General features: G+C 47.1%; 1 protein-coding gene across 2 annotated transcripts in view; it reads right to left on the bottom strand.

The window, feature by feature from the left end:
* The window catches only part of Tet3 (tet methylcytosine dioxygenase 3), a 93,206-nt gene that overhangs the window by 39,073 nt on the left and 29,498 nt on the right, over positions 1 to 24,635 (bottom strand). For both annotated transcript variants that reach the window (XM_028762277.1, XM_028762278.1), the window contains one exon: positions 1,232 to 3,371. In XM_028762277.1, coding sequence (XP_028618110.1) covers positions 1,232 to 3,371 — 2,140 coding nt within the window. The remainder of the gene's footprint in view (positions 1 to 1,231; positions 3,372 to 24,635) is intronic.

The raw sequence follows: 24,635 nt of genomic DNA, 5'->3' as shown, positions 1-24,635 counted from the left end.
TCTCTCTCTCTCTCTCTCTCTCTCTCTCTCTCTCTCTCTTTTACTTATATAAGTACATTGTAGCTGTCTTTAGACACATCAGAAGAGGGCATCAGATCCCATTACAGATGGTTGTGAGCCACCATGTGGTTGCTGGAAATTGAACCCAGGACCTCTGGAAGAGTATTTAGTATGCTTAACCACTGAGCCATCTCTCTAGCCCCGGGACAAGCACCTTACACACAGTAAGTAGGAAGACAAAGCAGAAGACAGCCTTTGTGTATCACACAGAGTCTATGGAATGTCATGAGCACATTTGTGTTTCTGGCAATACCTGCAATGCATGTGCCAATCACGGGCTTCTCTTAAGCAAGACACAGAAGCCAGAGCAGATCCAGGGCTGCCACCACACCAAGGACCTACTCTGAGATGGTCAGCCCATGGTGGTGGCTCTAAGGTACCCAAAGCCTAGAAGCTGATGGGCTCTTTATCCCCTGACCTGTGGCACAGGGACACCACATCCCAGACATAACCATGTCAGAACACATGCGCGTGTTACCTCTGGGCCTATACAACCAGAGTGCACATCACCTCCAAACTCACTCTGAGTGAACACTGTCACAGCCAAGACCCAAGACCTGTACTAGAACTGTCATCCCCCTGCTCCCTCTACCTCCCTCTCCCACTCAGGCACACACATTTTCTTGCATAGCTCATGGCATTTTCCTTATACTTCCTGGACAGTCTCTCCTTCCACCATAAGCCAGAAGTTTTGAAACTGTGTAAGATAACAAAGACATCAGTTGCTTTCAAACCCTCAGGGAACCGACTATTCCTTCTAGGGTCAAGTCTAATTCCTGACATTAGCCACTGGGCCCTGACTGACCTGACTCCTGTCCACCACTTCAAGCCACCTCATCCTACTGTGCTCTTGCTAGGCCAAAAGGATTCCAAACAAATCCTACTTTCACAAGGTACTTCTAACCCCTAGAACAGGTCCTTTCTAGCAGATGGCCCTGCAGTGCCATGCAAAAGTACCACCTCCTGCAGGAAGGCCTCCGTGATGTCAGTTTCACAGAATCTAGAATGACCTGGGAGATGGATTTTTTTTTTCCTCTTGCCTGTTAGCTCGTTTCCCATGACATAGCACAATGGTAGGTATTCACTAAACCATCTAATGAAGGGGCCACAGAAACCCCAGCCCACTAGGCTGCCCCTCGTTCTTCTCTAAGGCTCAAACGGACGGACTTACCAACACAATCGCAGGTGGGGAACTCAGCCTGGGCCTTCTTGGAAGGTGTGTCCAGCAGACTCTTAGTAGGTGTGTCTAGGTACTTAAGAGGTGACTCCAAGAAGCCACTGAGGGTGGGTGTGAGTGGATTCTCAGCCTTGGTGGGTGTGGCTTCCTGTCCTCCCTCTTCTGAATGGAAGCAGGTGGTTGAGAGCACAGTCACAGCCCCTGAAGACTCGATCTTGATCTTCTTGGGGGAGCGGGTAGCAAAAGGGCTCTCCGGAGCTGGGAGACATGTTGACTGGCTTTCAGGGTCTTGAGTGGGCACCGAAGGAGGGCCGGGAAGCCCAAAGCTATCCCCAAATTCAGCCTCAAATTGCCGGATGAGTTCTTCCAGCTTGTCATCGGCAGGGGGCAGGGGGCCACCAGTGGAGCCTGACTGCAGGGCTACCATGGGGCTGGGGGATCTCATTTCCTGAGTAGGGGGCAGCAGGCTGTCCCCGGAGGGACTAGGTGCAAATAGCGCAAGAGAAGGTTCTGGGGGTAGAGGGGTGGCACAGCTCTGGGAGGCAGGAGGTGGGACGGGGAGCTGGGCAGGCGGAGGCGTTTGTCCTTCTGAGGCTTGGGGTTTGAGCTCTTCCAGAATAATCTGCCTGAGAGGCAGGAAGAGGGGCTGCATGTCTCTGGACCTGGACTTCTTGATCTGAATGGGCTTTCGGACACTAGTCTTGATCCCAGGGGTGGTTTTCTCTGCTCCCACAGGACCTCCAGCTGGGGTAGGGGGCTTCTTTTTCTTTTCCTTGGGTGGTTTGTCAGGAGGCCGTGGGGCGGGTGAGCCTGGTGGGGCCCACCAACCAGGAGCCTGAGGCTCTGTGGATATAGGGAAGGAGGCATCATGGGCCTGTTCCAAGAATAGGTTGCGCTTATGATGAAGGTGTTGCTGAAGCGCTGTCTGGGCCTTCTGGTGGGTGTCAGGCTCTGAAGAGGGCAGGGGAGCCTCCCTCTGGGAAATAGGAAGTGGTGCTGGAGCAGGGGAGGGAGGGGGGACCTCAGCCTTGACCTTGGGCTTGGTGGGCAGGGCCTCAGGTCGCTTGAATACTGACTGGATGTAATCACTGGCGCTGCCCAACAGCTGTTCCAGTTCAGCCATAGGGTCAGGGCTTGGGCGAGGTACAGGCCAGGAGTTCCGGGGTGTCGCTGGAGGGGTGTCAGTGCCCCATGCTTCAGAAAACTCAGTTCTTGGAGTCGCTGGAGGGAAGGCTGGGCTGTCAGGAGCAAAGGATGGATGTTCCTCTGGGGGAACCACAGGCCATGAGGGGGCCCGGAGGTAGGACTGGGGAGATCTGAAAGGGGCAGAAGGGGACAAGGCCTCAGGGAGTGGACAAGAGGCCTGGGAGGTGGAATGAGAAGGCTGAGGGAGGGCCGAGGAGAGCTGTGTGAGGGCCTCGATGGCGATGGCTGTCTGCAGGCTGATGTTTTTTTCCTTGGCAATGCTCAGGGCGCTCTGGGACAGAGGCAGGCCCTCCAGGGGAGGTACCTGGGGGACCTCAGAGCTAAGGAGTGGTCTGGTGCTTGGGGCTGGGAGGCCAGCCTCACTAGGAGGCAGAGTGCCTGGGAGCCTGGGCCGCCCCTGCGCTCCCTCCATGGCCACAGACTTGATCTTCCCCTCCAGCCACTCGAGGTAGTCGGGGCACTCTGGGCCATCGCAATTGCAGTTGGGTGGTTTCATGCCATGCCTTGCAAGGGCCAGGGCTGTCTGTAACGTGTCCAGGTCTTCACTGCCCTCAGAGCAGCTCTCAGGCCGGGTGCCCCTGCCGTTGCTCCCAGCCTCACGACTCATCTCACGGTTGAAGGTTTCGTAGAGCCGGGTGCTAAGGGCCCCATAAGAGGACACAGCTTCGGCCACGGCCGAAAAGGCCACCAGATCGTGGGCATCTTCCAGGCGAGCAGTGTGAGTAGGGCCTGAGGCAGCGTCCCAGTCGGGCTTCTGGTCTACCCGCCAAGGACCCGAAGCTCCCAGAAGACTGGGTCCGGCAGGCTCTCTAGCACCATTGACCGGTGCCCCTGAGGTGCTTAGCTGCCTTGAATCTCCATGGTACACTGGCCCTGAGTCCATCTGACCTGGAACAGGTCCATCAACTGGGCTGAGCTCTGAGCCTGTCTGGAGAGAGAACAGAGAGGGGGGAAAGGAAAAACATAAACCATACTATTAGCAAAGTATCTCCCTGCTTCACATTACCCAGCTATACTTCCAAACCCCTCTTTCCTTGCAGATTCTCCCCTGGGACTTGTAGGAGACTCAGTCTATACCTTCAAGTACCTCTACCCTTTAGCTGGCTTTACCAACTTATAATCTCAGAGCTAGGGAAGGGTAGACCAATCTCCTGGGGTTGGCTGACTATCCAGCTTGGCCTACCTAGCAAGCTCTAGGCATGTGTGGTAGAAAGGCTGTCCTCGGACCTCCATACATACATACACACACACACACACACACATATACACAAGCACACAAAGAGGTTTTATGTGGAGTTCTCAGTACCTCCTGGCCTTGTGAGAGCTCAGATCAAACCTAAAAGGGTCTTTAAGCATCCAATAACTGATGACTGATTCTACTGAGCCCCAAATTGAGATTAGCCCTGCCTCATGCTGATATGAACCCCGCTCTGTGTAGAGCTAGTTGGGCTCTTGGTGTTTAAGTTCCTGTTTGAAAAGATTCAGGCCTCTCACCCAGGAACAACCATTAAACATATACTTGATGCTAGAAAGTGGTTGAAGTGGGCCTAAAGGACATGGTCCAGAAAGGAAGAGGTGAACACAAGGACAAGACACTACATTTGCAAGACTCATCCCTTGGAAAGAAAAGTCCTTCCTCTCCACCAATGGCCAGGAAAACCCTAGAAGGAAGGACAATTTCCGAGGCACAGGCAGTAGTTAGGAGCCTGGTGTAATGCAGGATTGACAGCTACTGAAAACCTCAAAGGTCACGGCAGCTGCTGCACAGGCCAATGATCAATCTAGCTCTGCAGCACCCAGAGACACAGGTCTTAAAAGCTCTTTCTGCAGTAGTTAGCACTGCTGGGAAGCCATGGAACTTGGGAAGCTAGGGCTTAACCAGGAGCAGGTCAAAGGGGACCCAGCTCCTTTCTTTGCTTCCCGGCTCCCTGAGGTGAGTCAGTCCCCTTTGCTTTGCCACTGTTCCTCTCACCACGATGTCCTGCCTCGGACACCAACGAAGCCAAGTGGCTATTGTCTGAATCCTCTGAAACTGTTAAACAACTTTCAAGATATTTCTTTCTATTTCTGTTGCTTTTTCACGACAATAGAAAGCTGCCAGATACAAGGGGGAATTTTAGTAACACCTTAACCAACTTATTATTAACAAATTAACCAATGTTATAAGTCAACATTAATTATAACATTTTTCATCATTGTGACCAAATAACTGACAAGAAACAACGTAAGGGAGGGGGACTGCTTTTGCCTCACAGTCTGTGGGAACAATCCACCACAGGTACAACCGGTTTGATGGCAGGAACTCACACAGCTGTGGTACTAAGGGTGCAGTGTCTTCGCTGGCTCACGTCTCAGCAGACCAGACACACACAGAGGGAAATGCTGACCCTTAGCTGGCTCTTCCTTTTTTTTTTTTTTTTTCCAGTATAGACTCTCAGTCCAAGGAACAGTGCCCACATATCCTCTTTATAAAAGTCCTCAAAGACATAAGGTGTGCCTTAATGTCCAAAGTATTTCTTCATCCAATCAAACTACCCATTACAGTGATCATTACAATATGGCAACACTAATAACACGGCCTGGATAGGACACAGGACTCACAACTCAGACAAAGCCTACCAAAATGTAGAAGCTGAGTCTATTCATGGGGAAATTATCAGGTAAACAAAACTTCAGTGTTCTACATAATACCTGAAGTGTTCTCTCAAAGCCTATAATCAAGAAAGAAACCTCTTCCAGTTTATATAAACAAAATACATGTTTATAGGTTAGATCTCAAACTAGGGGAAAGTACCAGCTGCCCTACTGATGCAATCTGAATACCAATAGGGACAGAATAAGGCTTTGTCCATCCTAATCTTGACCTGGATCATTGTAATTAGATAAGAAAATGTTTCTGGGGATGTAGCACAGTGGAAATCACATGACTAGCATGTGTGAGGCCCTAGGTCCAATCCTCTGTATCACCTCTCCAAATGGTAATGATTAGAACTACAGAATCCAACCAATTTGGGGGCTGAAGAAATAGTTCAGCAGTTAAGAGCACTTGCTGCTTAAGACCAGAGTTCAAATCCCAGCACCCACACCAGGTGGCTCATAAAATGCCTGTCCAGCTTGAAGGGATCTGACATGTCTTTTAGCCTCCATGGGCACACTTATGCTTACACACACAAAATCTTTAATTGGTTATTTTAGTTTTTCAAGGCTGGGTTTCTCTATGTAACCCTGGCTGTCCTAGACTCTGTAGACCAGGCTGGCTTCAAACTCAAGAGATTGCCTGCTTCTGCCTCCTGAGTGCTGGGATTAAAGGCGTGCGCCACCATTACCCACCTATACTAAATCATTAAAACAAACAAACAAACAATTAAAAAACAATAAATGCCCTTGTTATTAGGACAAACACATCCATATATATGGCAGTAAAGGGACGCTAACTTAATCTCAGGTAGTCATAAAATGTTTATATGCATATATAAGAATATATAGAAAGAGAAAATGATGAAGTAACTGAGAATGTAAATATTCTGGGTACATGGGAGTTCCAGGCATGATTCTTACAACTCTGTATACATCTTAAGATTCTGTCAAAGTAGAAAGCTAAAAAATAAATTAGTTCCTTGGGTAGCACACAAAATGCTTTAAGAAGATGGCTATGATAACACCAACCCTATGACTGTCGGGCACAGCCATCACAGGCTCCAGGGTCCCCATGATTGTCAGGCACAGCCATCACAGGCTCCAGAATGGTGGCAGGCACTGGAAAATAGGGCCTGTTACAAAGAAACCTCAGCCTGTAGATCCTGCCTCCTCCTTACTGGTTCCTGTTCTGGCCACAAAGGACCCCCATGCTTTTCTAATGTCTTAGAACCTTGAGCGTGTGGTTGTCAGGGTTTCTGGCCTCTCCACTGGTCACTGCGGTTTACTCTTAAAGCACCACTTCTACTGCTACCCGAGTTAGCGGTACCTCTCTCTCCAGGACTCTTCCAGGTACCCTGCATACTGTGGCTTCTTCCCCACTTTTCACTTACTACGTATCTAAGCAGCTGCCTCCCACAACGGGTAGTAGGTAATGAAAGACAATGTCTACATCCTAAGGGTTCCTATGCCTTCCCTAGCCAGAGCTGGTACAGCAAAACTCTCCCAGCTCAAGGAAACTCTCCTATCTCCAACCTTCTGGAAAAACAACTTTTAGACACCTAAGGAGTGTATCTCACTGCTCACTTTAGAAACTTACACAAGCACGGCTTACAGACATGAGGCACTCCAACTTTATATGCTCATGTGTAAAGGGACAGAAAAAGGAGCGTGCATAACCAAGAAAAAACATCAGAGAGTTATCAAGAGTCCCAAAAACAATGTCAGGAAGACTAATGCTACATGAGCTGAGGCTTCCCCAAAATGGTCAAGACAACGAAAAGGGATTTTGAAAGTTATTTTTGGTGTGTGAATAAGAAGAAAGCACTAAGGCTGGCTCTGTGCCACTCAGTTCCCAGAGAAGGAAAAATACTTTTCAGACCAAAAAGAGAATAAGGGGGAAAGTAGACAGGCACAGAGGAGAAGGCAAGAAAGTCAGCATGCGTGAGAGAGATAAGAAAACTCAAATTCCAGTTTCCTGGTTCAGAAACCCCACTGATAGATTTCTCAACACCTGCCAGAGAGCCTGGATCAAACCTGCCAGAAGATGTCAATGAGCACCGAAGGCATGCGTGTGCCTCAACTTTCAGTCCTGCGTTTGAAAGCTGATTCAAAGTATTTAAAATGTATTCTTGAATGGTCAGACCAGCTATAAGGAACCAGGTTCAACAGGAGACCATCGTCTTACCATTTGTGTGACATGGCTGATGAAACAGGAAATAGTTAAGATACCATGATGCATGGGTCAGAGTCAGAACTGCCGCAAATCCAGCTTAGCTGGCCTGTCCAGAGTTGGTGGGTTTGTGATTTTGCTTTGTTTTTTTTTTTTTTTTTTTTTTGTTTTTTGTTTTTTTTTTTTGTTTTTTTTTTTTTTTGTTTTTCGAGGCAGGGTTTCTCTGTGTAGCCCTGGCTGTCCTGGAACTCACTCGGTAGACCAGGCTGGCCTTGAACTCAGAAATCCACCTGCCTCTGCCTCCCAAGTGCTGGGATTAAAGGCGTGCGCCACCACCGCCCGGCTTTGCTTTGTTTTTGAGGGTTTTATTTTTTGTTTTTTGTTTTGTGTGTGTGTGTGTGGGGGGGTGGGAATGACAATTTAAAAGATGAAATTGTACATGAAGCCTTGGTTTTCTTGAAGTTCTACATTTCTACCTGGCAAATTTGTCTCTAGCAGAAAGGAGCTATTGCTTACACAGGACATGACTGTCTCAGTGCACAGCACCTCACCCCATCTCGGCACCAGCACAGCCTTTTGAAACCAAGGCCAGTGGTCAGGGATTATTTCCTGAATAATCAGAAAATCTGAAATCAATCACCACTTCATTTACCTGTGCTACCTACAAAGCCCCAGTAAGCTTTTAAGTTACAACTCCATCTGAAGATGTTCAAGTTTCACAATGTCTGCCACAACTCTGCTGAGGACAGCTGTGGAGAGTACCCTCTTGTAAATTCCTGTCACTACAGCCCAGTCATATTCAGAGTACAAGCTGGTAAGTCAACTGACTGGGGTGGGTCTTGAGGTCCGCCACAGTGAGATATGAGCTCCACTTGGTTTGGACTATACACACCCCCCTCTAATAATTCACTTGACAGCCTGATACCCACTCTTACCTACATGTACCATGTATACACACCCCCCCCTCTCTAAACCTAGGAATGCATAATCAACAAAAGACCCCTGTGCACACAGACCCCTTTCTGAATAGACTAAGTTTCTCCTTGTCTCAATGGCCATCAATCTTAGATCCTATTCAGACATACTTGGGTTGGGTCTGGGTACAGAAGATAGGCCATTCTGGCCTGAGCTGGTTTGGAGTCCATGTACAATCAGGCAAATTGTCTTCAAAGTGAACTTTTTTTTTTTTTTTGGTTTTTCGAGACAGGGTTTCTCTGTGTAGCCCTGGCTGTCCTGGAACTCCCTCTGTAGACCAGGCTGGCCTCGAACTCAGAAATCCGCCTGCCTCTGCCTCCCAAGTGCTGGGATTAAAGGCGTGTGCCACCACTGCCCGGCCAAAGTGAACTTTTAAGGTATATTCCTACCTACCATGTCATACCTCACTGGATATGTATATAATTAAAATCAGATGAGAAGGAATATGCAAGGTAGAGAAATGGTTAGTTAACTTAAAAGCTGTCAAGTAACACAGAACTACCCAGAACTATGCTCCTAGTGCCCAAACCCTCCTTCTCTCGAAGGGAAATTGCAACACTAATCAGGGCCCTTCAGAATCTTCACTCGCGAAGTCTGCCTTGCCAGAGAATCAGGCCTGTTCTGTCATTCTGCATTGCATAAAGCTCCCTTGTTCCTTCTGCAATCTGAGTGTGTCTTTGTTTCAATCCCTTTAATAAGAGACTAAGAACCCGAACACACTTAGGCCAGACCCTGGCCACCAGCAACAGCATGGCTGTTCTCAGAGAAGTCACAGATGTTGAATAGAGGAGGGATAAACTATTCATATATTGAGTAACTGAGCCACCTGCCAGAAGGACAAATAGGCTGGACCAGGTGTCAAAAGGTCAAGAGACTAGAGAGAGAAAAAAAATCAAACAGTAAATAGAGCCTTGTACTTACACCACGTCCATGCAAATTATACACAGGAGACACAGCAGTGTGCACTCAAGTGACCGACTGACAGCTAATGATCCAATCACCACAACTCGGTGCAGCAGCTTCAGAGTGCCCTACAGTCCATGCTTTTCTCAGACTTTCTGACCGTAATCCACAGAAATACGCAGGGCAGTTTTCAGAAAAGCACTTACCAGACCGACTGCTATGATATGTCCCATCCCTTTCTTTCCTGACTCTTTTAAATCTAGGCTAATACGTTTTAAATGATGGATTGCAACAGTTTGACAAGCAGCTACAACATAACCTAAGCAGGGCACAGTCTCTTCCTGAACATGGGCTTCCTTCCCTCTGAAGTCACAAATGTTTCTGAAGCAAACGCAAGGGGAAACACAAGCCTGGGAACATCCTAAAAGCACATGGCACTGTGTACCCAGGTGCACTTGAACTGGGAAGGAAAGGAAGCCGCCAGCTGTCTCCAGACAGGTATGCATGGGCGATTCTAGAAAGGCTCCTCTCAGAGTAATGGTTAAGATAAGACAGGAAATACTGAGAGGTATTTAGGAAGAGGGAAGAGGGACAAGGGGGGAGGGAGAGGAATTTACAGATGGGAGGAAAGAACAAGCAGGTATGGATGAGGAGGCCTGGCAGGCTTTGGGCATGGTTAAACTGTTGTGGTCAGTCGGCAGAGCATTTGTCTTTCATGTATAAGCCCTGGGTTTAATCCCCAACCACACACCAGACCCAAACTGGAAGAAAGCAGATATGAAAGCAGCAGCTGAGATTTAATTCCAGGGGGGCAATTTCAGGTGTCACTAGATCCCAAAAGTTGTGACCCAAAGGCTTGGCAGACACTGCCATCGCTATCCAGATCTGAGACACGAGGCCTGAACTAAGGTACTAGCAGAAGAGTGAGTATGAAACAAGTCACAAAGGTAAATACCAACATCAGAAAGAGAATGAAACCTTACTGAATGAAATCTCCCTTACCAAGCCTACTTACTCCAGATTACTGCAGAGTCCAGGCCAGAGTTTTATACTATGTGCAGCCTGTTCCGCTGGGATCACAGCCAACTGTCCCTGAGCTGCTAAGGGATGAGGCTCCTGGCACACCTCTGGAACCCGGACCTCTGCTTCCTGCAGAGCTGGCTGGCTGATTGGTATCTGTCTTAATCTCCCATAAGCTGTTAAAGACCCTCTGAGGCTCCAGGCATGGTTAATGGTTTCTCAGCTACAACAGGATGCCAAAGGTCCTGGTGCCACCCTTTCTGGGTACAAACCCCACCCAGCTCTTCTGGGGCCCTCCCACTCCTGTTGGTTTCTTCTTTGACTTGTAATGTCAACAACTCTCTGGATCCCCATTAGGTCTTACCTCGGTTAGGGTGTGCTCCCCTTGTCTGGAGCAGCAGAGATTGGAGGTAGTAAACACAATGGGGTATAGAAATGTCCTAACTTTTGTCTCCTTCTGAGGATCTGTGAGAGCCAGAAGCTCAGAGCTCTCCTTTTGTGCCACTCCTGTGTCCCTCTAGAGCCACAGGAACCTCTGCTGAGATGTCATTCTGCATCCTGCCTTGCCAGGATGTTTAGGTTCCTCTGGCTGCCTCACGCTCTACAGCGAAGAACTCCCTTCTGGGGCTCCCTAATCTCCACCACTTTCTCCCAGACAGCTGCAGGGGTTCAACAGCAGCAGCCGGCCCACACTAACAGAAGGAGTCCAGAAGCCCTGGTGTTGGGCAAGGCTGGGAAGAGGTGGATTCTCTGCTCTCCAGATAATTCAGTCAACACTACCAGAGACAGCTTTCAGATGCAATCCCAGTGTCCTAAGTTTTTCCTGGTTTGCAGTTAGGTACACACCAGCTCAGCAATACTGTGCCAAATGGGAAGCAAAGGGACTGGCTTTGGAAGAGCGGTACCAGGAGAGCGAAGCACTGCTGCCCGTCCTTTCTCAGCCATGGCTGGAGGCTGAGTTACAAGAGGAACAAGCGACAGGACGCTGCTTGTCAGCTACACACTACGTTAGCAGAAACCCGTCCAAGGTGTCGTCAGCCAGAATGAGGAAGTTCCCATCAACCTCTACAAACGCCCATCTCTCCACAGTGGACTTTCTGAGGTGGATTCTCCCAGAATTTGAGGCAACAGAAGCTGCCTCCCCACCCAGATCTTCTCACCCCAACCCCAGCTCAGCTTCTCCACTCAGCCAAGCTAGCAGCTGCTGGAAGACTTGAACTTTGCAGCCTCACCCTCTCCCTCAGCTGAGTTCAGCCATCTCTACAGGAGGCAAAAATCCTCCCCTCCTTCCCAAATGAACCCGGTGCAGGGATCCTGTTCATGGCTTTCTATAGAGCTGATCAATTATTCATCTCTTCAGAGGGCCCTTACCCTCCTGAGATTTGCTGACAAAGCTGGTGTGTAATGGAGACTTTTAGGCGGCCCTGGCAGAGGACACACACAGCTGCCCACTTTGGCAGGAGTATATGTGCACATTTGTGCACATACACTAGTGAGCCCCAGGGGTGCACCCCCTTTGCAGACTGCAAACCCAAGAGAGTCATGTCTAACTTTTTGACCCATCACATGACGGCAGAACCAGTTCTTGTTGGGGAGGGTTTAGAAGTGATTTTCAAGGTTACTATTCATGTTATCAATACAACATTTAAAAACCTCCTGCTTTTCCCATTACAAAATGGACCGATACACAGGTCTTTCAGTGACTGAGAGATGCTTAAGAAAGGCAGACCTCTGCTACATTTGGCAGGAGTACAGGACTATGAGAGTTCATGGCCTCTGCCCCAATAGCAAATCATGTGCCTGCAAAGAGGAAAAGCTGAGAGGAAACCTGTGGAGCTGCGCTAGAGCACCCTCCGGGCATCAGGCTCAGCACCCCACATTCACCCCTGTCTCACTCGATCTTCTCAGGCACCGTCCACAAGGACAGTGAGCACCGTTCCTCACCATACAGTGCTGCCATTTTAAGCACCAAGTATTCTGAAACTCACTTCAATAGATGTAAAAACAATAAGGCAATAGAAGAAATTAAAGTGTTACAAATGCCAAGATTGTTTCTCCCAGGCATTAACAGAAAAGAGCTACAAACAACCTGAGTGTTCCAGGAACACAGGCGTGGTTTTAAAGTGTTCTACTTGTCCTTATGAAGAAAAAAGGAGGGGGTGTTAACATAAGAAAAATATTCTACTAGAGAAACACAAACACACAACGCACAGAGTGACAGAGAGGCAGAGACACAGAGGGGTGAGGTGGGGGTGGGGGAAGACCAGCAGCTGTAGAGATGGCTCAGGGGCTAAGAGCACTGGCTACTCTTGCAAAGGATCCAGGTTCTATTCCTAGCACCCACATGGCAGCTCACAACTAACTCCAGTTTCAGGGGATCCATTACCGTCTTCTGGCCTCCTCAGGCACCAGGAAAGCACATGGTACACATACGTGCAGAGAAAACACCCATACACATAGATAAAATTAAAGTTAAAAAAAATAGTAAAGTCAAAGTGATGATGTCAGGTGTGATGGTGCATCTCTGCTATCCCGGGACTCAGGAAGATGATCATTCTGGAAGCATTTGTGGATTATGCCCAATGTCAAATACCCGTGTCCTGTGGCCCTGTAGTTCCAGAGAAACCATGTACACATGCAAGAGGTCATGTGTCCACAATTCACAGCACCATTAGCCATCATGGTGGCCTGTGGGGACACGGGAAAAGCCAACCACAGGACTAGGAGAGCATCTCACAAACCTCGAGGAATTACAAAAGCGGGGAGGGAGGAGCCAGTTCTGTGGATAATGGCACTAGCCTCCGGGCCTGACAACCTGAGCTCCATCCCGGGAACCCACGCAGGAGGAGAGGTTTGACTCTTGCAACTTATTCTCCAACATCCTCCTGCACTGTGTGTGCACGTGTACCCACACACAGACATGTGGTATACATTTAAAAGAGCTGGCCTTATTCTGGCATGGTGGTGCACACTTTTAATCCCAGTACTAGGGAGACAGACGCAGATGGATCTCTGAGTCTCAAGCCAGCCTGGGCTACATAGTAAGACCCTGCTTCAAACAAACAAAAATACAAAGACTAACCTTCAAAAGGGCTCGGGTGTGCGCATGTCTACACACACCCACACACCCACACACGAATTCTGAAGATTCTAAAGATTTCTACTAAGCAAGCGAAATTAAATGTAAGAAAACACAAATATATAACAGGCACTCAGGCACTTCAAAGAAGGAAAGATAAACAGAATTCATGGCAAACGTTGAGTCTCTGAGACAAAGGCAGGGATGGAGAAGAAGGAAAACACAAGCAAGCAGTACCTATCCCACTAGGTTTTATCTGTGACATATCATGATGTGTACATGTTAATGTATAACAGAAAAAACAAAATTACTTAAAGTGATAATAGAAAACTATGAAGCATAAAAACATAGGAAATGTGTTCAGTGAAAAACTTAACACTTCAGAATGCCCCTGTGTGCTCTACACATTAACTGAAAAGTCTGGGTCTTGTGTAGACCAAACTGGCCTCACGCTTTCTGTGAAGGGAGGATGACCTTGAACTTCTAATCCTCCTGTCTCCACAGAATTGTGAATGCTTCAATTATGAGCATATGCCACCACACCCAGTTTTATGTTGGAGACTGAGTCCAAGGCTTCCTGGATGTGGCCAAGCACTCTGAGCTACACACCCCCATCTTCAGGAAAATGTTCTCCTGATGGGGAAGTGAATGCTCTCTGAAGGTGGGGGGAAGTTCAATTCAAAACACTGCCTGACTTAACAATTCTATCCCTTTAACAGCAAAACAGACCTGATGCTACACACACACAGTGCTTGGCTCCAGGTGGCAGGGAGTGTGCATATTAAAATTTCTCTTTTGAGTTATTCATTATTGTATAGGTATGATGTCTGGACATGTGGTGTCAGAACAAGTACACAGAAAATGTTCTTGTTCACAGCTTATTATACTTGATTTTTTTTTAGTGGGGGAAGGGAGTGAAGGATAGATTCCCAACAGCAAAACAACATGTGCAAGCCCGTGAACACAAAGAGAAGTCCAACTACAAGACTCTAGACTACCTGAAGTTTCTGTTGGTACAAACTGGTCTCTCACGCACAAGTCCAGGAGGAGGAAAATCAGAAGTGTCTGGGAGATGAGGAGTGTCCTCATCTGAAACCCTTATCCATGAGCCGTGGGTGCTATGACTGCCAACTTCAAACCCCAACCTGCAGCCTCTGGCATAGCAGCTGCCCAGTGCAGAGCCCTGGCCTGTGGGACCCTCCCAGCCCCCCAGTCCCTGAGCCACAGCCTCCAGCTAGTATGGAGGAAACTGAACTGACCACATCGAAGGACTAGCAGAAGGCAAAGTCTCCAGCACATTAGAACCAGGTCAGGCCGCCAGAGTGACTCCCAGGCACAGCAGACTCAAGGCAGCTGTGCAAAATACAGCCTGAGAGGTATGTAGCCTCCACCCCTGGCCACAGTGCACATCCTTGGACCAGGATGCCCTCGGCTCAGTGAGGCCCCACCTACCTCCACTCACAGCCAGCCTCTCCACCACCTCCTGCCTCAAAAGGCCTTCTTAAAAGGCTCAGGAAACCAGCAAGCAAACACTGCTACCACCACAGTCCTCAGACAGAGGCAGCCTTAGTGAATGGCCCCATGATTGTTTCCTGAAGGAATCCCAAACTCCTCAAAGCCCATGGAACTCAGTGTGTCAGAGGGACTAGGATGGAGGAGAAGCAGGCAGCCAACAGTTTTTAGTGGAAGTACAAACTGCAGGCAGCAAGCAATTCTGACTTAAATGTAACCTTCCAACGCTCCCAACGTGACATCGATTTTGGCGACAAGCCAAGTGCAACATCAACAGCAGCAATGTGGATGCCTGCAGCCTCCCTGCTACCCAATTATAATTCTTTGGGAGAATAAACTCCCACAGTTGAAGAAGGGTCTGAAAGTTAGTAACAGATTTCATCTCACACTCTCCAGGAACTTGCTCCCCTGTGCACTCCTTTCTCAAAGACTCAGGTGGAGTCAATTTTTTGAGGGAGTAGTAGAAGACTAGAGACACAGACCAGTTGGTCCACCACGGGCCCCCAGAACCCACGTGAAAAAGCCGGCTGTGAGGTCGGAAGAAGTGGAGATTAAGTGGCTCCTTGGACAGCCATCTCCTAGCAGTGAGAAACCCTGCCTCAAAACAAAGAGGAACTGATATTCAAGAATGTCTTCTGGCTGTATTCGTGCGTGCGTGCGTGTGTGCGTATGTGTGTGTGTGCACGTGTGTGTTCATGCATGTGTGTATGTACGCATGTATGTGTGTGTGTGCATACCAGGTTCCCATGCCAGGGTGTCTCTCACAAATCCTTACTTTTATTGCAAATAGACTGATGACTGAGTATGCAAATAAATTACTGGGGCAGGATGGACCCTTCCCCATGGCAACGCCCTTCCCCATGGCAACGCCCTTCCCCATGGTACTGCTGAGCCTAGGAACTTTGATTTAAAGATCTGCATTTCTTCTCTTCCTTTTGGGGTGGAGTGGTAGTTTCAAGGCAGGGTTTCTCTGTGTAACCCTGGCAACCTGGAACTCATGCTATAGACCAGGCTGGCCTCACACTCGGATCTGCCTGCCTCTGCCTCCCGAGTGCTAGGATTAAAGGCATACATCACCACTGCATGCAAGATCTGCATTTCTTTTTTCATTTTATTTTTACTTATTCACTTTATATCCCACTCATGCCCTTCCTCCCAGTAACCCTTCCCCTTGTCCTGTGAGAGGGTGAGAGGGTGGAGCATCCCCCTCCCCGCATCCCCCCACCCTGGCACATCAAGTCTCCTTGGGGCTAGGCGCAACCTCTTCCACTAAGGCCAGACAAGGCAGCCCAGCTAGAAGAACATATCCTATGTACAGACAACAGCTTTTGGGATACACCCCCGCCCCCCTAGTTGTTTGGGACTTTCATGAAGACCAAGCTCTGCATCTGCTACACCTGTGTGTGTGAGCGGGAGATCTGCATTTTTTTTAAAAAGTCTTTTCTGGGCTGGTGAGATGGCTCAGTGTTTAAGAGCACCAACTGCTCTTCAGGAGGTCATGAGTTCATAATCCCAGCAACCACATGGTGGCTCACAGCCATCTGTAATTAGATTTGATGCCCTCATAAGGCGGGGGGTGGGGGGAGCTGGAGAGAGCAGGGGCAGAGCAAGGGAAGGGGGGAAAAGTATTTTCTCTGTACTAGTGAAATTGGTTATAAACAGAACATTGAGGTAAATGATGGGACAACACAGCGGATATTAGATATTCATGGAAACCCTTGAATACCAAGGAAAAAGATGGACGGAACAGGGAAGCCAGACTAGTGGAGCACCCAACCCCATGAGACTTATGTGCAAACCATGTGCACAGTAAGATTCTCTAAGATGTAAAAGCCAGCTGCAGCAGCCCCACGAACAATGAAACTCCACCTATGAGTGCAATCAGCCTACTAAAAAAATCCCACCTTTCATCTAGCCATACAGGATCATAAACCATCTCTCCAAATTATACAGTCAGCATCACTGTTAGGCACTGAGATGCTGTGGCAATAGAGCAGGTCCTTGTCTCGGCCTAGCAGTTATTAGATGTTTCACCTTGTCTTACATTCACACTGTGGCACCGTCACTAAAATGTGTGGGAGAGCATAGGCCTCCATCCGAGTACTCTGAATATATAACGAAAGAGCCACTGACTGTGGACTTGTCTTTGAAGCTGCCTTTTGTGTGCTGACTGGTAAAATATCAAAGGCATACGCTAAACTCATTACAGAGCCTGGGAAACCCTGGTGCACAACTCCAGGGAATAAAGCAAGGTCATAAGGGAAAGATAAGAAAGAGAAGGAACAGTGTGGTAAAGTTGTTGGGAAGGTTTTCTTCACTGTCAGATGCCAGGAGGGTGTGCACGAGGCCACGAATGCCTTGTTTGTATTTGGCGCCCTTTTAAATTTAGTTTGGAGTTTACTAGTTTAATGTAGCACACCATTCTAAAAACTGGGTCGCCCGAGTATATTTAGTGGGGTTTTTACATTAAGTTTCCCCTTAGCAGGTCATAAACTTTGCATGATGGCTTGCTGTATTTTTCATGCACACTGACTGTCCAGGTGGGCTGTAGGTTGTCTGAGACCTCTTCCTACATCTGTTTGGCCTGATAATTCCACCACTGGCCAGACACGGTAGGAAGCAACCTTGCTAACAGGTGGAACGTCACTCGGCATGGCCCATCTTATTTAGATGATAGTTTAGAAGATGTACCATTAGCAAGCCTTGGAGAAAACTGTCCTTCAAGACTGGAGGGAGGGAACAACAGCACCAGGACCCATGGTTCTTGCCTCAGTTGATGCTAATGAGGCCTGCAAGGTGTTGTTTGAGAAACACAGGTCTAAGAATGCCCAGCAAAGCGTAGGCAGACTGAGCGTGGTCAGCACATGGCCACGTCCTCTGAGCATCCCTGGACCAGCAGTGTTTTCAGTCTCCATCTATCCACGGCAAGACGAGCATACAATCCAGGAGTGCTCACTTTAGAACTTGTATTAAAATTTGACACGGTCATGTATGAGCACGCACTTGTTTTTCTAGTAATTTGCTTTTGTTTTACAAAATGACCTATGATGAATTAGGAAAAAAAACCACAGGCAACTGGAGAGGATGGTTAATAGGTACAGGAGTGCAGGTGGAGAAGAGAAACAACTTCTAAAGTTTTATAGTACAGCAGGGTGACTATAGTTAACAGTTAACTATATACACTTCAAAATAGGTAGTAGAGTGGCTGGAGAGAAGATTAACAGCCTTGCTCTCCCAGAGGAAACAAGTTCAGTTCCCAGCACCTATACGGTGGCACACAATCACCTGTTAACTCCAGTTCCTCGGAGTCTAACATCCTCTTCTGGCTCTGCGGGCACCGCATATACATGGTGCAAAGACATGCACACAGGCAAAACACTGATAAAATTTTTGAAACACTAGAATACTAAATGCTTCCAACACAAAGAAATGATGTTTGATACAGATATGCGTACTTCCAAGATCTGATCGTTAAGCATCACACACATGTACTGGAATGTTATATCTTACAAATGCAATTTATTTTTCAAATTACTGATGTATATCATGTAAAAGCTAATCCCAAACAATTTACATGAAGAACTGTAATGACCAATCTAGCCATCTCATTTGGTATAAGCATGTCACATGACTGTAAGGGTCCAGTAAGAGAGCTAGTCAGGTAATAGTGCTTGCCACTAAGCCTGACAATGAGTTCAATCTGTGGGACCCACATGGTGGAAAGAGAAAACAGACTCAAACAAGTAGATCTCTAGCACCCACACACCCACAAACAAATACACGAAATATTTAAAAAGATACATTTTTTTAAAGCTGAAAAGTATACCAAGACAATTCAATAGGAAGAATCTTTCTTTCAAGACGCATAGCAGAACAACCAGATACCAACATGAAACAGGACTTGAGCATGTGTCTCAAACCAGGTTCAAAAATATACTCACAATGAACCAAAAATATAAGTATAAGAACTAAAACTATACAACTCTCAAAAGACAGGCATATGCCATTTCCCCAGATGAGACAATGGATTCTAAGATATAACATTCAAACAATGAGTAACAGAGAACAAAGAGAAAGACTTCACCAATTCAAACGCTTCTCCAGGTAGCAGAGACAGTTCAGCACTTGCTGGCATCAGCCGGGTATTTGGTCCCTGGGAACCCACATAGTGGAACTAATTCCCATGAGCCGCCCTCTTAATAATAAATGTCTCTTTCAAAGAAATCCATTAGCTGCATGTGTTTGTGGGTAGTCACACACCAGGGGGAAGGGAGATGGGGTTAACCAGAAGGGACTTGCAAATCATACATCTGATAAGTGACAATTTGCATAAAACCTCATACAACTTAGTAATAAAAGGACAACCCAATTTACAAATGAGCATGCTAGCCAGACATGGTGACCCACATCTGTACTCAGACACTTTCAAGGCTGAGGCAAGAGTGAGTTCAAGACCAGCCTGGCTTCTGCAATGCCACTCTGTCTCAGAATAGAACAAAAATGACACTTTTAGACAAAAACTTGTACATGACTATCGATTCCAATGGTATCCCTAACAGTCAAAATATAGAAACAACCCCAATGTGCACCCACTGCAAACAAAACTCGGGCTAGTCGACCAAAGGGATATTCTGAATTATGAACTTTTACACATACGCAGCCCTTGAGAACATGAAGAATAAAGAGGAGGGGACACAAAAGGTCACACAAGATGAGCCCATTTATATGAAATGTCTAGATTAGGCAAATCCACAGGCAGAGCATCCACTCGTGGTGGCCAGGGGTTGAGGGGACTGAGGGGCTGAGCACTATTTCCTCAGGGCTTCTCTGAAGGTGACTAGACATTATGAAACAAAGTAGTATGAGGTGTGCACTCCAAACACAACTGGACTGTGTGTTTATATGGGTCAGTTTAATGCTACATCAATTAGATCTCAATAAAGGCATCATTTGAAGAAAAGATGGTCAAAGAGGAGGAGGTAGAGGAGGAAGAGGAGGAGTGAAGCCAGTGAGAAGGCTCAGTGGGTAAAAAGCACCTGCTGCTAAGTCTGACAACTAGAGCTTAATCCCTGTGAACCCCCAGGATGGGAGGAGAGAAGTAACTCCAGGAAGTTATCCTTTGACTCCTATAGGTTCTAGTGCCTGCATGCATGTGAAAGTCTTTAGATAAAACCTTCCTCTCCAGTGCTATAAGAGGCTGTAAGGCAAAGCTGAAGCAGGAGGGGAGGACTTGGCTTCAGGGTGAGCACACAATCAAAGGTGCAGGCGCAAGTGCAGGCAGAGCAGTAGCAGCAGCAGCAAAGTTCGGAAAATCAGAAAAGCCATTTCAACCCCTTGGCCTTTCCTGTAAGGTTACAGGACGGTAGGGACCCACCCCAGGGGAGAGGGAGGTTCCTTTCTCACAAAAGATAAACCTCCTCACACCTTGCCAAAGGGCTTTGAAGAGAGGAAGCCTCTCAGCAGGGGTGTAGGCAAGAAAGTGAATGCTAATCAATTGCTGAAAAGAACTACAAATTACTTTTAACGCCCACCACTCAGGGGAGAGCTACAGCAAGATAACCTGAGGGTCAAATGTCAGTGAAGCATCCCTTTTGTAATGTAAATGACCTGCTCCAGATGTCCCACACCTGGAGGAAGATAAGGAGCAGGTGAGCCTGCCACCTGTTCACCCAGGCAGTGGGTGACAGTGTCATGACAGTGTTCAGACTGACAGCGTTTAGACACGTTTCTCAGGTTAGGGAAGAACAAGTCCCCAAACAGAGGCCCCATATTGGGTGGTGGTGGTGGGGGGAGAGGAGCTGGCTCAAAGTCCAACCCCTAACCTGAGGGAGCTCCTCCTGGGAAAAGAGGCAACTGCTGGCTCCGGGTAGAGATCTTGTTCCCCATGGCCTCTCTCAGGGACAGGCGGTGGCTAGAGTTTTAAAGTCCTCCCCTCCCAAGCTTCAGCCTTGATCCCAAGCCAACTCCAAACCAGCCAGGGAAGGGGTGGGGCACAGGCTATGGCCTGGCACTGCAAACACACGGAGGAGCAGAAGGCAAGAGCAAGGCAGGCAGTTCCCAGGGCTGGCCCTGCCCTACCCCTCTGCCTGTGGACTTTAGCTAGTGACCCAGACTCCAGGCCTGAGGACAGGGAGCCAGATCCATAGATACCAGATTCCCCACCCAGTTCTTCTAAGACTACCCAGCTGCACACCTCCGGGCACATCACTTTACAGAGTTAGGCTCATACTCTTTATCAGCATTAAAAAAGAACTCCCATCCGGTACTAACCAGGATCCACTCCACTTAGCTTTAGAGTTGAGACAAAATCAGATGGTGCAGACTTAAGCTAAAAAGAATTTTAAGAATGAAAAACTCAGAATCTAGATTAAAGAGCTCTTTGAAAAATGAACAAACAAACAAACAAAAACCCGAGCAAAAAAACCCCTGGGCCAGGTGGTACGGTGTTATATCTGTACTCAGCTACTTGAAAAGCTTGAAGTAAGGAAAAAAGATCACAAATTCAAGTCATACCTGGGCTACAGAGGGAGTCTGAGGGCAGCCTAGGCGACTTAGAAAGATCTAGTCTCAAAAAAACAAAAAACCGGGGGTTGGAGGGGAGGGCTGAGAAGATGGTCTGTGGTCTGTGATAGGGCAAAACGCCTTCCACAAAGATGGCAGACACCAGCAGCACTGGTGTGGCACTGCAGACTCACAAGTGACTACAATTGCACTCTTTAGGTTGCGTGTATGAGTGTTTTGTCTATATGTATATCTGTGTACCACATGCATGCAGGGGCCCGGGGACACCAGAAGAAAGTCAGACTCCTTGGAACCGGAGTTACAGGTGTGTGGTTGTGTGCCACCACATGGGTGCTGTGAACCCAAGTCCACTATAAGAGCAGCCCGTGCCTGTGACCACTGAGCCACCTCTCCAACCCCCTTCGACTTTAGTTATTGGGACATTTATGTTTCAAATGACTCCAAAATTACAAAGAGAGGGGCTAGGATGACTCAGTACTACAGTACATGCTCAGCACTGCTAAGACCCCAGGTTCACTCCCAGTACCACGGAAAGATGAGAGGGGAGAAGGAGGAAGTGTGACAAATCACTAACACCTGAGGAGGTGGGTGAACATAAGCTTTATATTCTTCCTTTTTGGAAACTATGAAATTATGTCAAAACTGCACAGTCTTAAAAATAAGAAAGCTAACAGCTGACTCCTAAAGGCCCTCCAGCATTGGAGACGAAGTTACATTTTTTTGCAAACACAAAAGCCAGGACTAAAGCAGCGGTCAAAGTTGAAGGCTGTCGGTGACAAAAGGGCTCAAATCGCAGGGCTCTTCAACAGTCCCCACCCACCAGGCCCCAGGTCTTCCTTACACTTCCTCAGGATTGGCATGTGAGCTACCTAGTCAGGGATTGAGAAATAAAGAGGGAAGGGTCTCCTGTAGTGGTTGAGCAGACCTCTCTGGCTGTAAGACCCCTTCCCCCAGCACAGGGTAGCAACCACTCCCCTTCTGGCCCTATAAGGGTGTGCTGGAGGCTTCACACACAGGCAGCGGCTCTAACCACAACATCCAGGCCCACGTGGAGCAGGCTCACAGCTTAGAATGCTAAGCAGTCCAGGAGCACTGCGCTCTGAGCTCTCATTAACCTGAGAAACATCAGGGAAGCTTTATTAGTGAGCTGCCTCAATAGCTCTAAGGTCAGAAGGGAAAAAACAAAACCACAACTGCAGATTCAAAGATAAATTAGTATCAATGAAACCAATATCTAGTATCAGAGAAACCCCTGATCTCATAAGTACTTTTGCAAAATAAGGAGGGAAATTAGTTTCAACCCAAGAAAGTCTGGAGTAAACCAAAGTTGGAAAAAAATGAAATCACCAGAAATAAAGGCTGAAGAAGCCAGTTAGAAAATAAACGACAGTGGCTTTGGTACATGGATCTGTGGCGGTTCTCAAAAAAAATCGATTATTTAACAAGGATATACTAAAGGGTACGGTACCACTTGCCTAGAATTCTAGAACTTGAGAAGCTGGACCAAGAGGATCCCCTGGAGTTCCAGGCCTGCCTGGGCTACACAGTGAACCTGAGGCTGCTCTAGGCCAGGCCACAATAATCTGTCTTAAAAGGAGTTACAAGGAATATAATTGCTAACAGTGAAGTTTGAAATTTTTTAAAATATAAATTAATAATTTTCTAGAAAATTTTTTAGATAGAAATATTGGAAGTATCAGAGAAAACACCTACCAAAGAATTACACCCAGTTAGTTAACTCATTTTTCTCTTATTAAATTTTCCCAGATATCTTGAGATAAGCACTTGCTTTCTCTACGAGCACAGATAGGGACTGTGGGCCTCAGACTGGCCTATTAGTCAAGTCACCTAGTGAGACATGAGACTGGGTCTCACAGCCTGGTGTCCTCAGGAAACAGCTCAGAACCAAGTTGCAACACGTCCCTGAGGAGGCTTGACCATTGGCCAGATGTGGACATTTCTGGCTTCCCCGCTACCTATGCAAAATGCAGTCTAAAAGCCAGCAGCAATATCTCCCCTCAGAGCATGTGCAGAACTCCAAGCCCAGACCCAGGTCTGAACCAGAAAATGCACCAAGAGCCCAAGATTACTTGGATGAATACTAAACTATCAGAAGCCTGTCAAACTTACTTGTCCAAGTGCCCTTTAATTCCTATCAGTTTCTTAAAGCAGCGTCCATTCTCTGTCCTGCCAGTCACAACCAAGAGCTGGGGAGTGGGGTGGGGGTAACAACTGATGAGGCTATGATCACATGACCCTAATTTCAAACCTTAACAGAGCAGGGGCTGACAAGAGGGCTCAACACATAAAACCCACCCGCTGCTAAACCAGAGGAATTGTGTTTGATTCTTGGGACAGATGCAGTGGAAGGAGATTTCCAGAAGTTATCCTCTGACACACATGCCCATACAGAGATATTTGAAATTTCGTTTTAAAAAAGTTTGGTCAAATAAACAAAACCAAACTCTTACTGAAAAGATGTTTCTATTATTTCCTGAGTTAAAGCATACCAACAATATATGAAGGTCTCTTATTAGTAAAACTCTCACAAAATAAAAACACATTCACAGAGAAAAATATGTATGTCTCAACTAAATGAAGAAAAATCAAATCAGACATTTTATATTATTTTAGTCTAATTAGAAAACAGTGTATACAGCCAGGCGATGGTGATACACGCCTTTAATCCCAGCACTCAGGAGGCAGAGGCAGGGGATCTCTGTGAGTTTGAGGCTAGTCAACAGAGTGAGTTTCTGGACAGCCAAGGCTACACAGAGAAACCCTGTCTTGGAAGGAAAGAGAAAAGGAGAGAGGGGGAGAGAAAGAGAGAGAGAGAGAAAGAGAGAGAAAGAGAAAGAGAGAGAGAGAGAACATGTATGATTTTAATAATGGGATAAAAATTTTTAAAAAGACATTAAAATGAAAAATTGTTTTAGAAAAGCCAAAATACTAATAAGTTACAAATGGAAAAAAATTATAATACCTTTCTGCTTACTGGACTTTCCTTATCTGCCATGAACTTAAAAACTCTACCCGCCTCCCCTTCAAGACAGAGTTTCCCTGTGTAGCCCTGACTGTTCTGGAACTCACTTTGTAGTCCAGGCTGGCCTCCAATTCACAGAGATCCACCTGCCTCTGCCTCCTGAGTGCTGAGATCAAAGGTGTGTACCACCACTGCCCCATCACCCATATATATGTATATGTATATACACATGTGTGTATACACACACACACACACACATATATATACATATACATATATATATATATATATGCACACACATATATCAGCAAAATCCTTTCAACTATGTCCAGAGTCTCCCCTGTATGTGCACGAGTGTTTTATAAGCAACCACACTTAAAGATTTCCAAAG

Source organism: Grammomys surdaster, unplaced genomic scaffold (assembly GCF_004785775.1).
Source record: "Grammomys surdaster isolate TR1022 unplaced genomic scaffold, NIH_TR_1.0 133, whole genome shotgun sequence".
In the NCBI taxonomy this organism is placed as follows: Eukaryota; Metazoa; Chordata; class Mammalia; order Rodentia; family Muridae; genus Grammomys; species Grammomys surdaster.
The sequence above is the reverse complement of the archived record's forward strand: the minus strand, read 5'-3'. Positions and strand labels throughout refer to the sequence as shown.